This window comes from Phoenix dactylifera, chromosome 1, assembly GCF_051530095.1.
Source record: "Phoenix dactylifera cultivar Ajwa chromosome 1, Ajwa_hap1_PhDact_Kaust_v1.1, whole genome shotgun sequence".
NCBI classification, from domain to species: domain Eukaryota; kingdom Viridiplantae; phylum Streptophyta; class Magnoliopsida; order Arecales; family Arecaceae; genus Phoenix; species Phoenix dactylifera.
The window spans coordinates 45,577,551-45,595,105 of NC_143190.1; the positions used below are offsets into that span (position 1 = coordinate 45,577,551).

At 38.0% G+C, this 17,555-nt stretch overlaps 1 protein-coding gene across 2 annotated transcripts; it reads right to left on the minus strand.

The window, feature by feature from the left end:
* Positions 1–2,323: 2,323 nt before the first annotated feature.
* On the minus strand, positions 2,324–16,539 carry LOC103708171 (ATP-dependent RNA helicase-like protein DB10). Of its 2 annotated transcripts, XM_008792973.6 has the most exons (9): positions 16,307–16,539; positions 15,827–16,203; positions 15,441–15,602; positions 7,978–8,046; positions 6,864–7,133; positions 6,119–6,469; positions 5,544–5,821; positions 4,901–5,284; positions 2,324–3,211 (listed from the first exon to the last, which is right to left on the minus strand). In XM_008792973.6, exons 2-9 carry the CDS (start codon positions 16,160–16,162, stop codon positions 2,479–2,481), a joined length of 2,583 nt encoding a protein of 860 aa, XP_008791195.4. In that variant the 5' UTR covers positions 16,163–16,203; positions 16,307–16,539; the 3' UTR covers positions 2,324–2,478. The 2 variants fall into 2 exon arrangements, with proteins under 2 accessions (XP_008791195.4, XP_008791197.4); XM_008792975.6 differs by lacking the exons at positions 7,978–8,046; positions 15,441–15,602; positions 15,827–16,203; positions 16,307–16,539 and adding an exon at positions 7,277–7,712.
* Between the last annotated feature and the right edge of the window lie 1,016 nt (positions 16,540–17,555).

Here is a 17,555-nt window from a genome sequence, read left to right on the forward strand (position 1 = left end):
TTTTTTTGTTTTTTAACACTTTTTGTGTGTTGAGAGGAGTGGGGTTGGGGGTGGGGGGTTAAACCTTTTTAAAATTTACCTTCACAAGTTATGCATGCTTTTGTACACAATTATGCCTATTTTACAGGCAGTGAGGCAGATCGGGGAGGGGGAATAAAATGGCCATCGAAATGAAGGGTGATGAATGAAATACCCGATCACCAGAAGTTAGATGTAAATAGTCGTGAATCTAGGAGTGGAGTCTGGACCTCAAGTTCCTCTTTGGATGTCCCATTAAGGCACAAGCTGGTGAGGTAAAAGGAGAGAGATGCATTTCAGCCAAAAAAAAAAGAGGAGAGAGATGCAAGGGATCATAGGCTATTACGAATCCACTAGCAGTAATAGTATCAAAAGTAGTAATACTATGTAGTAATAGCACCCATAGTAGTAATAGTACCAATAATAGTAATAGTACCAATAATAATAATAATACTAAAAATAATAATACTATTATTAATAATAATCGTACTAATAATAGTAATCATATTATAATATTAATAATAGTAATATACTAAAAAGAGTAATACTATTAAAAATAGTTTTAGTACTAAAAATAGTAATACGACTAATGATGGTAATAGTGCTAATAATAGTAATACGATTAATAATAGTAATAGTACTAATAATAGTAATAATGCTGAAAATAATAATAGTAATTCTATTAAAAGTAGTAATAGTATCAATAGTAGTAATACCAATAGCTGATTGAGAATGTAGAGTAAAAAACCTATTTTTGGTTTGATAAGTTCCGTGGCTGGATGCCATGGTCGGATTGAGCAAGCTTCAGCAGCAAAGTGGGTGGTTGGGTGATTACACATGACAGCCAATTGGGGTCCGAGTTAGTGCACCAATCCATACTAAAGTAGGCACGTGTTTAGTCGATGTTGACATTGTAATGCATTGGATGAGTTTAGCTGGTTTATTATTCGGCAGAGAAGATGCTTTTTGTGCTCTGGGCTTGCTTTTCTTTTGTTTCTTATGTTTCCCTAATCTTTTGGTCCTAATTTTAATTAAAACATTGCTACATAATAACTCAATGCCGTGCTTCTTGGGTAGTTTTCTTTGCATCTTTGCTTGATCCATTCAAACATCCAGCCTGTTTTTCTTTCCTCCTGATTGCCTCGGTGATAACCGACAATTTGGATGGAAACCCCTGGGTGTGGTACAATGACCATCTCTCTCTTACCCTGTGTTTTTTTATAGGTGGATTATGGATGACTGCCATTCATCAAATAATCCCCTCTTTCATGTTGCCACGTGCAATACGTGTGCTGATTTCCAGTTGCTTGTTTGATGAAAATATCTAATTCTTATTTTCTTATGCATCGGTTAATGTATGTTTGTTTGATGGTAGTCCATTAGAGTGGAATGTTTCAGAGTGTGGAGTTGCTAGGGATTTGGATGCCCCATTGTCTTCATTGTGGCTACAGTAATACGAAAAAAAACATAACTGTGGTTCTAGATGGTTGGAAGTGAACCAAAGCAAGCAACAAAAAAAGTCATCTGATATAATGAAACAAAGTAATGTGCTATTTAGCAGGAGTTTTTTTTCTTATATTCCTCGATTTTGGATTTCTTTAGCAACCTAAAATTCCATCTTTGAAGCTGATAACCGCCATCACTATTTCCACGGTTTCCTCCCTGGATACTACATTCTGCTGCTGATGCCATATTTCGTCTCTCTCTTTATATAATATCTGGTTGATAAATATTATTATACACAAGCTGGACGAAGTTTCTTTGGGTCAACTAATACCAAAACTTAAAAAAAAATATTGGTATGTTGGCTCGACCAAGATTCTATGGATACCAAAGTATCAGCTGATGCCATGAAATTATGAAAAGGAGATTGAATCATGTTTCTTTTTTTTTTTCTGCATATTGAGATATTGACACCAGATGGTAATATCTCAGGATATTATTTGCTTGTATTGATCAAAATAATAACTCAAAAACATCGACAGACAGAACATCAAGTTTTATGCTAGCCATCACAAAATGCAGATGAAGCACTTGCATTAATTTTCTTCCACGACGGTCCATGAAGCACCTGATGCTACTGTTCAAGCAGATGCAGCACGCACGAAAATCTAGTCAGGAATATAGGTATCCTGAAACCCCCTCCCATGCCAGGATCCCTCCTGGTTGGGAATAAGAATACCTATTTCCCGCCAAACAGATGTGTTCTCTCTAACTTGGGTCAAACAGTAGAAAATAGCCAAAAAAAAAAAAAATTTAACGATAATCTATCCGGAGGTTACAAGCAACCAAATGTTTCAGTACCTCACAGAAAAACAAGCTTTGGTACCTGTTATTATTAATCCATATTATTCTTATCATAATGTTGCAAATTCACAACACATCGGCCACCAGAAATCAAAGTAGAAGAGGGTGCCCAGACGTGCCAACCCAGCAAGACAAGTGAGCTTAGGGGCCATTTTAATTTTCGATATTATCAATTGATGACTCAGGTTGCTCAGCTGCCGCCATTTTAGGCGATGTTGTACCCTCTTCAAAGGGCATCACACCATCCTCTCCATCAGCAGGAATCATTCCTTCCTCTTCTTCCTCCCCACTCCTATTGCATGGCACTAACGGTGATCGAACCGATCCCTCATTAGGCCCTTCAGCATCCCCATGGTCCCATGGAGATCCTCGATGCCACTGTGCTGGGTTAGCTGATATTCCTTGCTTTCCATTGTCAATATTACTATACAGGCATTCAGATGTCTCATTCTGAACGCTAGGTGAGCGATCTGGTTGAACCCTTTCCATGTCCTCACCGTTATATGGAGGTGATCCCCTCTGATCTTCGTAAGATGGCATTTTTGATGAATCGACAGGATTGCCAATCTGATCATTGATTGGTGAAGGCACTCTTCTCCTTGATACTGGTGATTCCCGAAGTGTTTGCCCAGCCTCCTCACCATGCCGGTCACCATATTGGTCGATGCCACGGCTAGGACTGCGACTACGGCTCCTGCTTCGACTGTGGCCATGGTTCCAGCTCCTGCTGCAGCTATTGCCCCACCCAACACGCCCCTTCACAGGGCTCGGGCTGTACCTCTGGCTGTTATTCCAGCTAAGGCTGCGACTGCGGCTACGGCATTTACCTCTGGATTTGCGGTCACGAATCTCTACCTCATGACCATCTTGATATCCATGACCATATCTGGCAAAATCATCATCAATAATAAGTTTTTCTTTTTCCTTTTACTCTGGAATGGTGATTCGGTATCCTAACACATCTAAAAAGCAATAATACAGCCACTTGCCTAGAGCCTGGACCAACAAGCTCTCACTGTCCTACAGGGACCAAGTGCGTGAGATGGTTTTTAGTTGAGGCCTTGGGTGTTTTGGAAAGTTGCACATCGTAAAGTTATTGTATATCTAAAATAAGCAAGTCTATTAACACATCTTCCCAACAAACCCTGTTTACTTCCAACTATCACCAGACAAATCATCAGTTATTCAGATTATTGGTAATGTAGATATAGCAGCCATGATTTACAAAAGAATTAGAAATATTAGTTCAGTTGGGGACTCCCTAGTAGATACTAGTAACAGATTCAAACTGTGCTAAAGATCACCAGATATGAAAGCTGTGCTGGCTCGTTCTCATGTCATGACCATGATAATATAGTCTACATTATAACATTAGAGTAATATGCTGAATAGATTGTCGATCAAATATACTAAACAAAATACCGTTAATTTCTTAGAAAAACATTTATCTCCAAAACGATGTTACTGGTGGATTTTTAGTAAAAAATTAGAAATTATGTTCTTAAAAAAATATGTTCTAATTTAAACAAATTATTCCCTTCACGTGACCTCAGTTTGACATGATTTAATTTTTAACCACACTTCCAACCAATCTTTCCTCTTTCTCCCTCCTATCCCCCATGCCTCTCCCTCTCTCTCTCTCTCTCTCTAACCACCCCAATCCCTCCCCCCCCCCCAAAAAAAAAAAAGGAAAAACAACAAAAAAAGTCGCAGCCTCTCGGAACCCTGTCTCAGTTCCTCCCGCTCTTCCCCCACGTCACCCTCGCCTGCTGTCCCCATCAATCTCAGTATTATCCATCTCTTTCTATATAAAGCTCCAACATACCCTCTACGGCTCTACCTCAATTCCTCCCTCTCTTCCCCAACATCGCCCTCTCCTTGTATCGCCATCAAACTCAATATTATCCCTTTCTTCACAAAGCTCCAACATATTTTTATTTTATTTTTGTTATCATGCTTCTATTTTCTATTTTATTTTCAATACCTTTCATATATAATATATCTCAGTGACTTACAATGACGTATTTTATTTTTATATATTATTTTCTTCTAAAATGTGCATTTCACATCATGTTTTTTATTATTTAGTAATCATATATCTTTTATTTATTTTCCCTATTTTTATCATTTTTAGTTGATTTTCTTTTAATTTTTATATTGAATTTTCTTTAACCACAAATTTACAGTTTCTACTATCTATTATGTTTTATTTTTTGCAATTATTTTGTAAATTTTTTATTTTATTTTAATTTGTATCTAATATATTTTAATCACTTATAATGCTTATTGCTTCTTTCACAAACATGCGCTACGTGGGCCCAATTTTATATTTATTTATGTTTTTATTTCAATTTCACTTTAAAGCTGATTTACGTTTGTTTTGTGCTTCCATTTATCAATTTCTTATTTATATATAATATAACTAAATGATCATATTAATATTGTTGTCTATTTATTAATTTTCCTCGTATGTGCAATTCACAGCCTTTGTATGCTACTTTAGATTAGTAACTAAGTAGTACTGAAAAAATGTTTGACTCAAAAGGAGTAAAAGTAAATTTACAGTTATAAATACCTATCACGAGGAGGCTCGAGAACATCGCGTCCATGACTGCCACGGCCACTATCTGCTCTACCGGATGGTAGCAGGCCATGCACATCCCTTCCCCTATAACTAATATCACTACGTCCACGCGAGCAGCCACCATCACGAGCAACAGAGCGAGAACCCCAACGGCGGGACTTCCCACCATACCCACCACGTGAAACCATGTCCCATAACTCCTTGGGAACATGCTGGTCTGCCCCTTCCAGAACTTTGACAAGATCTGCTGCATACTTTGAGTCCTGATCGCAGAAGAACGTGTAAGACACACCAGTGGCACCTGCCCTACCAGTTCTGCCAATCCTGTGAACATAGTCTTCAACACCCGTGGGGAAATCATAGTTGACCACAACCCTGTGAATATTGGAATTATAACACATTTATATGCAAAAAAAAAAAAACAAATATAAATTTTGCACAATAGTCACCAAAAATGCAGAAAAAGCAATTTGAAGCCATCACAAATCAACACAGAACAACTAGAACTGCATGAGAACTGAGGCATGCAACAAGATGTTCCTGCTGCAGATTAAAATGATGATGCCATTGGCTGGTCCTCCTTTATAACTAAATATCATTAAATCAATAAAGAAAGAAGCAGATGAAGCTTAACCTGATATCTTTGATGTCCAAGCCTCGAGCAGCAACATCAGTAGCTACTAGTATGGGGGACCTTCCAGTTCGAAATTGGTTTAAAACCCTGTTCCTCTCACCTTGAGACTTGTCACCATGAATAGCAGCTGCACCAAACTGACGAGTGAGGGTCCTAGCAAGCTGGTCACACATCCTCTTTGTTGAGCAAAATATTAAGATCTTAGACCCTGGATCTTGGGATCGCAATATCTGTTCCAACCGTCTGAGTTTTTCCATAGGTGTGATTACTTCCACATACTGCAACAGACACGGATAGAAGCAATGAAGATTTGAATACCATCAATTGAGAGGAAGACTGACTAGTACCAGGATAAATATCAGCAATTGCATCTCCCTATAATATTGCAGAGATGCCTAAACCAACAACAAATAGGATATATTTATCTTGCATAAATAAGTATTTTTGCATGATGAGCACAAAAACCTAACAATTCACATTTTTTTCAAAAAACCAATATAGTTTCTTGACAATATGGTAAAAAGAAATAAAATATACAGAATGTGAACTTCCTTGAATTCAGTGATAGTGAATACCTGCGTGATCGCATTGTTCGCAACAAGATCATCTATGCTCCCAATGTTAACCTGAACATGATGAACAAGTAGATCTGCAGCTATTTTCCTAACTTCCTTTGGCCAGGTAGCAGTAAACATAAGAGTCTGCCGACGATTTGGTATCTCTTTCACAATTTTCCTTATCTGTGGCTCAAAACCCATGTCCAGCATTCGGTCAGCCTCATCAAGAACCAGATATGACACCTGACAGAGGCTTACTCTTCTCATCTCTAAAATGTCATTCAGTCTTCCTGGAGTTGCAACCACAACATCTACACCTCGGTCTAAATCCCTCAACTGGGGACCTTTTGGGGCACCTCCATATAAACACTTGAACCACATAAACATAAGATGCGAGTCAACAATAAAACACGATGACTATTAGTTAAGTAGACTTCTACCAAGAAAAAGCACAGATTTATTGAGAATGAAACAGATATGGAATATCATCTGCTAGCATACACATAACATTACAACCAGCTATGTCAATTTCAGGAATATTAACTTTATATTTATGAGCAGATCAAGAGGTCTAGAGGGGAGAGATACATGAGACTCCAGGTTATCTTTAAAAATGAACAAAATTTTTGAGAACTTTAAGTTTTATAACAAGCTGTTTTTGTCAAAATCAAAACTAGCTGTAAAGCATATGCCATCATTGATCCCAAGGAACCATGAAAAACCAACCCACAACAGAACTAAAGTAACTACGGAAGGAACAAACCGTGCACGAAATTCTTGATGCTCTCCCAAACTTCACAGCTTCATCTTGTATCTGCGTTGCCAGCTCCCTAGTTGGTGATAGGACCAATACTGTTGGACCCATTTTAAAGTTGTTACAGAGGCGCTTAAGATGCATGAACCCTGGAATAAGATAACCAAGTGTTTTGCCTGATCCTGTCTTTGCAATGGCTACAATATCACGACTTTGTAATGCAATTGGCCAAGACTGAGCCTGAATAGGAGTGGGAACAGAGAAACCCGCATGGTGTACCTGGAAAAGCAAAAACCCACAAAATCCATGAGGACTAATAGTCTAAAGTACTAGCCTTTTTAAGGGGAAAAAAGTCTCCCTTTTCCCTCTCTCTCCCTCTCTCTCTCTGGAATTGAAGCAGAGGATTAGGCTAATGGCGGTACTAGTGCATTCCCAAATTGTATGTGGACACTTGCAGAAGCAAGCTCGAGCAGGAGAAGGGCCATCACTGCTTGGACCCAAGTGGCAGCTTGAAACAAATCTCTGGATGGAGCCCCAGCCATGAACTTGTTGTCAGAAAGCCTTTCCCATATTGGTGGCCACTTGCAAATGCAAGCTGAAGCAGGAGAAAGGGCCTTCTTTGTCAGGACTAAAGTGGCAGTCTGAACCAATCAGCGGAGGCAGCCGAGCGCCCCAGCCATGAACCAGTCCCTCAAAAAGCCCTTACTAAAATTGGCAGCTGCTTGCAGATGCAAGCTGGAGCGCGCAAAAAGGGCCTTTTTTGGGGGGCTTCTGTGGCAGCATGGCCCAAATCACCAGAGGAAGCTCAGCCACGAACTGGTAACTCAGAAAGCCCTTTTCATACTAGGCCACCATAACAGATACTTCAGCTATATACCTCCCTCCCAGGAAAGAGGGTGGCACGTGCAGCACAGCGTACGACATTGGCTCCGCCCCGGAGCAAATATCGCACCTGAGACAGAAGTAGAGTGGAAAGAAAAATGAATGGGCATGAACCTCCAGCAATTAAAATAACTGTGCAGTGAATGCTCATGAGCACTAGAGTATAGTAAACTTGCACATGCATCACACACCAAAGCAATCATACAAGCAAGGACAAACAAAAGGGAGACTGAAAAATTACCTCTTTTAGAATTTCTGAGGGAAAGCCTGCCGACTCAAATGTCATGTATGGTGCTGGTACATCATCTCCCTGAAAAAAAAAATCAAGTAAAGATAACATCAGTGGTCACTAATGCATAGCATAATGAAAACAAAAGAAGAATTTGAAACAAAAACGAAATATAAAAAGCATCACAAAGAAGAGAACAAAAACATTTCTCTTAAAATATAAAGAGCATCATCAAAAAAAAAGAGCAAAATCATTTCTTTTGACATTTTGAAAGAAATCTATATCTATTGCCATATGATGGAAGCAACAGTTTCGTTTTGGCTACCAGGATGAATGTGCTGCTCCTTTTTATTCTACTATTACGACATATACAAAAGTAGCACTTTCATCCTGGCCACCAGGATGAAAGTGTTGTTCCTTTTTATCTTCATATTCCTACTTATCATAAATCCCCTTCAACATACATTAAATCACTCATGTTCACATAACCAGATTTCTGTCCTGGCCAAGGCGCTCATCCATTGGTTTCTCCCTTTTTACACCTATAAAAATACTAGCTTGTTGCATGTGAAAGCACAAGGGTTATTCAACAATTAATTACGCAAGGTATGCCCATAGTCTGAGTGTTGCTTATGCATAGTGGAGGCTTCTTTTCCCTTCTCTTCTATTGTGTCAGGACACTAATAAAGGCAGGAGCATCCCCTCCCCATCAAGGGAAGTCCAGCTCAGGGGGAATCTGGCTACAAAGGGAGAGAGTATACAAAATTCTTTCCTATTTAAAATAGTAGCAATAAAATGCCACATTCCCATTAAAGCATATTCTTTGTTTTCTGTAGTTGTTAAATATAATAACCATTATAGTAGTTGATTTTTGACTTTTATAATTGTCATTGCCTGTACAACATAGTAATACATTAGAAGTTTAAAACAAATAATAGTATCGCAACCTGTCTTCACTGGCGCTAAGATTTAACACTGAATACCATGATAATGGACCCTCTTGAGACCATCTACCATTAAATAAAACCTAATGGATGTTATTAGCCGTGTCAAGCCTTTTATTGAGGGTCAAGCCTTTTATTGACTTTTTAAGAAATAAAGCAATGGTTGTTATAGTAGCTGCTATTAGCCATTATAAGGGGAATAGCAGATTGTTATTTGATCCTCTATGCATATACATGTACATATGTATATACATACATATGTATTTACATATATTTATATATGTATATTTATAGGTTTAAAAAACAAATTGAGTAATACAAGGTTATGAGTGTCGGACTGTACTAGGCTAGTACCAGCACAGGGCATCCATGTGTGCTTGAATTCCCTGCATTTCGTACTGCTTTGAATGGTACCAAACACATCACTCAATATCGAACTAAGCACGACTGGATATGGCTTGGTGCCAAGCCATATCCAGTACAAAACACCTTCTTTCTTTTTTAGTTTTACCATTTCATTCACTCAAAAAACAAGTGGGAGGTTGATTGTTGGTAGTAAAGAGGTGAGAGGCTCCATTTTCACACTTCAGTATAGCTATGATAAGTTGATAACACTTCAGTGCTAGTCTAGAACTTCTGAAAGCTGGTCCCACCATTGGCCTATTTTGTTGTCTGGGTCACGAGACAACAATTAAATCACAGGTCAAGGTCGATCCTTTGACTTGTGACATCATTAATTTATAAAATAAATAAATAAATGTTCAACAGTAATGACTTAAAAAAATAAATATAAATAAGCATGAAGAAATATAATAATAATCGCTTCTTTACACATGTAACATCAACAAAATAAAAATGATTGAATCTAACATTTTTTGTAAAAATAAATAATGAAGATATTTATTAATATCTTTTACTAAACATACCTTGCAATAATTTAGCATAGCAATGACCATTAATAGGATCCAGATCTAGACAGGTTTTTAAATGATCCTAATCCTGGAAAAATATTATAAATTAATATTTTATTTTTTGAGCATCCTAGGAGTGGTTGACTTGGTGCAGGTCATGGTTGACTCAGACAAGTCATTAGGTGGTTCAAGTTTTTGAAACTTACAGGTTTGGGATTGACCCGATCACTACAAGTCTACAAGTTTCTAGGCATGTCAACCCACCCGAGTCCTAAAATATTGGCCATACTACAACAACTATAATAATATATCATAATTATTCATGAGTGATAAAACTGTAATATAGGAATACTATAACTATACATTATTCTCTAGTTATAGTTTAGCTATAATATGGTTATACTGCTTTTCTAATATATGCCAAGTTGAACATGTGGTAAAATTACAAAGCAAACTGAAGGAGTATATTAGACGAGCTGTAAGAGTTGCACAAAATGAGGACAAAATGATACAAAATCAACTAAGATGGTATGGACATGTAACATGATGATCTAAGGAGAGATACTTTAATTTGTGTAAGGAGACATATTTTTATTAAGGGGGACTCTAGAAAGGAGAGGTACTTTAATTTGTGTAAGGAGATGTACTTTAATTAAGGGGGACTCTAGAAAGAAGAGGTACTTTAATTTGTGATGAAAGATGTGGGAAGATATAAGGTTACATGGCTGGAGGTTGTGAGAAAAGATTTGAAAAAATTTGAAATAACATCAAAAGTAACCTAGATAGGAGTGCTTGTCAAAGGAGGATCCATATAGCCAACCCCAAATACTTAGAGTTAGGTTGGAATTGGATTATTAGGGTTATGGTTATGATTATGATACTATAGTTTTAACAAAGTTATATTAAAACTATACTATAGTAAGAAAATAGCAATTCATTCAACTATTATAACATGGTTATAAATAGTCAAGATTTGTCATTTTGGTACCGGATCCCGTCCCGATGCCATTCTATTATAGTGTCGGTACGTTGTATGGTATAAGACGGTGAGGGGTACCGAGTGTCGGTATGATATACGGGACTGTGTACCGGTTTGGTGCCCGTACAATACGGTACGCCTGGTACTATATGATACTGACCGGTACGGCGAACCTTGTATGTAATTACTTCGGCTATAATATATAGTTATAATTCAAATATATATAGCTACACCAGAAGTAGGATGTCATATTAACTCAAATGGCACACCGTACAGCATTCAACATCCACACCATTCTTGATTGTATGTACTATATAGAGATTTAGATCGTCCTTTTAATGCAACCACACCTACGCATAATAAGAAAAACTTTAAGGACTCGTTTGATTCGCGAGAAGAATTTTTTTTTACTAGAAAGATGATTCCTGAGAATATGATACCTAAAAAAAATAGTTTTAGTATGTTTGATTAATCATGAAAAAGCGCACATTCCAGAGTAGCTTATGTTTGGTTGAACATATACTTTTCTAGAAAAGTTATATGAAAAACCTAATATACCCTTTAATAAAGAGAAAGACCTTACCTATGGGTTTTGATTAAGAATACTTTTGAAAAAAAAAAGGACCATAATTCCCAACCGGTAGGAAAGTAGCTACTTTCTCATGAAACATGAGAATCATATTTCTATGGAAATGCTACTTTTCCATCTCTCTTCTTTGAAAACTTCAATCAAACAAGATGTATTTCTTTGTTTTCCTATTCACCACACTTTCCTCCCTTCTTTTTCCGTAAACCAAACAAGTCCTAAAGTATCAAACTAAGAAAAAAATACCAAAAAAAAAGAACCTAGGGACAAGGTGCCCAAATACGTCCAAGTAGCATCATGCTACAGTGTGCTGGCCCATGTCGAGTACCAACACCAACACAACGCATATTGTATGTGCCCTGCCAATTCCATAACCAACATAAGCACGGCAAGCAACACCTAAATCCTTGTTTGCATGTAGGGAAGTGCTTCTTTATCTATCATTTTGTTAGATGGTGTTTGCATCTTCACATAAGCAATTTTTAAAGCCGGAACCATACCGGTGAGCCACTGGTGCGGCTTGGAACGGGCAGAATCATCCGGTTCGGGACGGTTCCGCATTCCATGGTACATACCATGGTAAACCTCATATTGACTTTTAGTTCATCAATATGGCTTGGTATAGAGTATACCATAGGTTACTTGTATTCAAGTACATGGTTCACAAGTGGAATGCTGTGGTCAGGCAGATGGTTTTCTAACTATGATGGTATACTGTTTCTGTCAACCCATTTACACAATTACTGGACAATCAAGAATCCAAGGCATGGCTCCGTAATGGCTATAATTATCAAACCTTGGGTGGATCAGTTATACTGTTTTGGCTTCAATGATGTATTTTCCATCTTTGGTGTTCTTTTTTTTCGTTCTCTTGTGTTATATGCTGTAATCTACAGACGTTGTGATACTTTCCTTTATAATCAAGCTGCAGCTCCTCTTTCTACACCCCCTCCCCCCAACCAAAAAGAAAAGCTTGCTCTATGTAATGCTATCAGATGCTTTTTGAACTAAAGCACCCCCTACAAGTCAATGAGTAAAAGAGAGTCACAAAATGAAAGGACTCTTTAAGGCGCCAACCAAGTTTCTTTTGAAACCTTGGAGTTAGAAATTCACTTCAAGGAAGGCAGATTTTCTTTATTTTTGTACATCTGAAACAGAAGTATACACATCAAATATGCCCCATCAAAAAGAGAAGTCATTTGTTCTACCAAAATCTGGAGCAAGCATCAGAGCGAAACATTAATTCATTGGGGCCCCAGCAAAGATAACATTAATTTATTGGGGCGTCAGCCTAACATAAGAACTTCCAAACAATCAGATGTTATACAAGGGTAGAAGGCTCTACACATACAAGCAAGTAGAAACTCATGCATTAAATAAAAGTTAAACTTTGGACAGCATCTTAGGCATGCCTATCCCTATTATCATAATGCCAAAGATATACCGGGGCTACCATTACACACCTCTCTACCTGACTTTTTTTCAGACTGACTTTCAATATTATTTTATTTTTCTCTCTTGAGGAAGCCATTAATGGGTGCATTCAATGTAAAGAGAAATGACTCTCTTCCCATTATTTTTTTTAAACAATGAATCTGAAACTTTAATGGTCATGCAACAGCAAATGCATCTTAGCATGCCCGATGCTAGCATTTTATATGCTTACACAACAAATCACTAGTCTTTATTTCCTAATCCAGACCCTCTTAAACTCAAGGTTGGTCTCTACCATGAGTTAGCCGCAAGAGTCATGTCTTACCAATGGACTGGATGATGGATGCACCAATAATGAATTGAGGAATGCTAAGGATGTAACATAATTGTCAGTATCACCTACCTACATGAAGTGGTTCAATAATAAACTCCAAAGGAGACAAGTAGACACTACGTAATGAATGACCATAAAGCAGGACCATAAGCACAATAATGGAACAAGTCAAAGCAATCTTTAATGTAGTGAAAGTGAGGAGGTAAATTCACATGGGAGGTACTGACTAGAAGAAGAATGATTCTGTGTGAGTAATTAAGTGATCCAAGGTAGAGTCAAGCTAGAGAAAAGCCCAAATTACAAAGCTAATAGCAAGGAGAACCACTAGCATAGACTCTAGGAATGAATATTACAAGATGACAAGTCCGTTTTCAAGCTGGCAACAGACCTGCTGCCTCACATAGATTCAAGTGTTGTCCATGTTGGTCAATGCCAATATGACATGCACTTCATGGTATGACATATGGCCCCTGTCCTGTGAAAATTGGTCCATTGCAGTCCATGCTAATTGGCAAGGTTGATACATACCACTGTCGACTCATCTTTTCCATATTAATCCCTTTCATGGGGCTAAGCACATGCCAGACACAGCCTGATACCACACCAACCTGCAACTGACATGAGTGAAACATGTGGCAGTTTGATCATTGACCCTACAGAGCTGCCTCGCAACTCAAACAGCAGAATTAGCAGTAGCATTTTAGATCAAAATGGAGTGAAGGACAACCAATGAATATAGACAATTAATGAAGGGCAAGCACAGTGAGAAGGGGGATGGGTCTCGAAGGCATCTAAAGATGGCAATATTGGTATAGAAATCAACATAGATGCGTGGCATGTACACATTAAAGGAAGATGGCCATGATTTGCATATATCCATGGAAGTAGAAATCAGCCCATTGATGACACGTAGTCTTTTCCAATTTTTTCATTTATTCAAAATGTATTCTAAATTATATATAAATAAAAAAACAAGTGTTTTAAGATACATGCTACTCCATACCCACACTTGTACCCATTCCAGCACGCACTCCCAATTCTAACAACCAAGGAATAAACCTTTTTGAATAGATTCCCCCCTTCCAAAAGAGAGAGAGAGAGAGAGAGGGGTTAGATCAAAATGGAGTGGAGGACAACCAATGAATATAGACAATTAATGAAGGGCAAGCATAGTGAGAAGGGGGATGGGTCTCGAAGGCATCTAAAGATGGCAATATTGGTATAGAAATCAACATAGATGCGTGGCATGTACACATTAAAGGAAGATGGCCATGATTTGCATGTATCCATGGAAGTAGAAATCAGCCCATTGATGACACGTAGTCTTTTCCAATTTTTTCATTTATTCAAAATGTATTCTAAATTATATATAAATAAAAAAACAAGTGTTTTAAGATACATGCTACTCCATACCCGCACTTGTACCCATTCCAGCACGCACTCCCAATTCTAACTACCAAGGAATAAACCTTTTTGAATAGATTCCCCCCTTCCAAAAGAGAGAGAGAGAGAGAGGGGGGGGAAGAGGGGGGGGGGGGGGAGTTTGATACACAATCCTAAAAAAGAGAGGAAAAGGAACTTGTACACGAAGAATCTACTGTAAGACAAGTCTCTAACAAAAACAGCAGATGATAAAATAATATCAGATATAATTTTCATGGTCGGATTTTCTACGAACATATCATATGGAAAAAACCCAAAGGAACAATAGAAACTCAAAGTATGAAAACTCTCAGAAAATAAAACCTGTAATGAATCATTTAACAAATAGCAAAAAGCTTGAAGGACAGAAAGTGCATGTATTTATCAACTAATTGTCTCCACCAATCATATCCAGAAAGAATATAAAACTAAAAGAAAAAAACATACAAAGAACCAAAAGTAAAAAATAGACAATAAATATATAGTTTCGAGTTTATTGAAGTTATCATAAAAGCAAACATTTAGGTTTTATACTAATGTCTAACTGACCTTATCAAGTTGAGCATTCAACAAAGAGTTGGGGGATATATGCTCACTCTATTTACTTCATGGCTATAATCATACTTAAATAGAGAAAGGTATTTCTTGATTAGGAACTTAAATAAAGGCAAATTCATGTGAATAATATAACATTATATGATGAGCGAGTTGCATAGTTATTGAATTGTATATGAGCATGCAACATCAGAAGCAAGACCTAAAAGATAGGGTTCTAAAAAGGCCCTATACAGATCTGCACGCAAAAACTATTTTCAACAAAAATGAAAGGATTTCGGTCATGTTCAAGGCATCATTTGATACTTACAGTGACTATTATTTCATGCTGATGGCGATATGCTTCCACAGACACAGAACCTCTCCCATCCGACGATGATCTATGACCTCTGGCAGATGCCATCCTCGAATCCTGTGAATCCTTTGCACCATACCCACGGTTATGACTGCTGCTACCTCTGCCACCTCCATGCTGAAATAAATCAACGCAGGTAATCATCCTTTAGCATCAGCCACTTAACCAAGAATCACATAACATCTGCCGTTTGAACTTAAATAGTCCAACATATCATCAGAATAATCAAATAGCAAGACAAACATATAAAGACCAAGAAACAGAAAGAAAAAGGGAAAAAAAAAAAATCTTCCTTGGTTAAATCCATATTTTTACCACACAAAAAAAAAAAAACAACCAACCTGATGGCTGCTGCGAGAGCGGCCGTAGCGGCCATCATCATCATGAGAGTCCCGCTCCCGCTTCCTCTGCTTCTGATGGTGGGATTGAAGGACGGTGGAGCTGACGGCGACGGAACCAGATTTCGGAGGAGGATGAGAAGGGAGAGGCAGCAGCAGAGGAGGGGGAGCCGGGAGATCGGCGACGGGCCGCTCGTACTGGGTGACGTTGGTCTCCGGGTTCCAGTAGTAGAGGTAGCCCGTGCTCCCGTCCACCAGGCCCTTCCAGGGCTTGGGGAGCCTCGGGTCCTCCGGGGCGTACCTCGGCCCGCTCGACAAAGCCGATGCCGACGCGGTCATCCTGGGAGATCTTCTCTTCTATCGCCCGCAAATCAAATCAGCTATAAAGAAAGGATGGGAGAAACCCTAGGTTCAGAGAATGGGCGAAACCTAACTTTCTTGGAATCTTGAGAGAAAGGAGAGAAGGATAGTAAAACGAAATACCGCGCTCAATCGATCGATTGCAATCTGGAAGCAGAAACCCCAGAGAGAGAGGCTGAGGGGAGGACGCTGGCCTCCGCTGCTTTCGGAAGATGAGATTCCGGTGGGGAACCAAAGGCTTTTCTGGGCCGACAGAGACACGGGGAATCCGAAGTATCTCCCTCACGGGAGCGCCACCCGTCCCTTTGTAATGGGAGGACGGGTGGAACTCGGACCCGGGACGACACTAGCCGGCCGGCAGCATGGATTGGGCCCCACTTGGACTTGACGCGGATGTGTATTGGCAGACAGATGATCATGTGGGGACCACGCGACACGTGGCACCAACATGCCGAGAAATGGCTAAAATAACGTAAAGAGTTATATAAATTATTAGCAAGGTTTAAATTAAGGGCGTTATTACCGTTATAACGGCTGGTTTCTGTTATGTTATATATATATATATATATATATATATATATATATATATATATATATATTAACAAAGGAAAGGATAATGGTCATTATGATGTATTATTTATTATTATAATTATAATTTTAACTAAATGATAATTGTTATTTTTTAGTTGTACTTTTCACTGTATAAAATATATTAAAAAATCATCAAATTTTCGTGCATTGAGCGATCCAATAAGTAATCCTTTTATTCAACGAGCAGCAAAAGGAAAGATAATGCCATTTTTTTCTTGTTATAAGGTTGTTATAACCATTTTATCAAGGATCATTTTTAACATAAACATTTGAAAATGCTACTTTTAAGGTAAATAATAGTCACTTTAATTATTTTAATAGTTCTAACATGCTTCCATTATAGTGGTATAACATATTATTTAAAATTTAATTACTAGACTCTAGCTTGTGCAATGAATGTGGATTTACGAGATTTTTTTTTCTTGGAGCTTGTTTAGATTGCCCTATAAAATTGGACTAAAATTTTCATAGAATTTATGGATTGAGTCAGTACAACCAATACGATCACAAGCTACATACTGGGCTCAGCAAAATATCTAAAAATAGCTTTGGAATAGGCCGGCTCGAATTCCGTATTGAAAAAAAAAGACATATTGAGGGTTTTTTTTTCCTTATGGGATTCAGATCGGCCCACTTCAAAGTTATTTTTGGTTATTTTATGTTATTTTTGGTTATTTTATGAATACAGGCCTAACCCAGCATATATCTTTTTGGTTGTGTTGGCTCAATCTACGAATCTTACTATATTTTTAGTCTAATTCTATCGAAAAATTCAAACATG

Excerpts from the sequence above, each read along its gene's own strand:
- LOC103708171 (XM_008792973.6), bottom strand. The coding sequence starts at position 16,162 with ATGACCGCGTCGGCATCGGCTTTGTCGAGCGGGCCGAGGTACGCCCCG. Across the intron at positions 7,134-7,977 it reads CCTCAGAAATTCTAAAAGAG|GTACACCATGCGGGTTTCTC; the intron begins GTAATTTTTCAG and ends TTGCTTTTCCAG. Across the intron at positions 5,822-6,118 it reads CGAACAATGCGATCACGCAG|TATGTGGAAGTAATCACACC; the intron begins GTATTCACTATC and ends TGTCTGTTGCAG.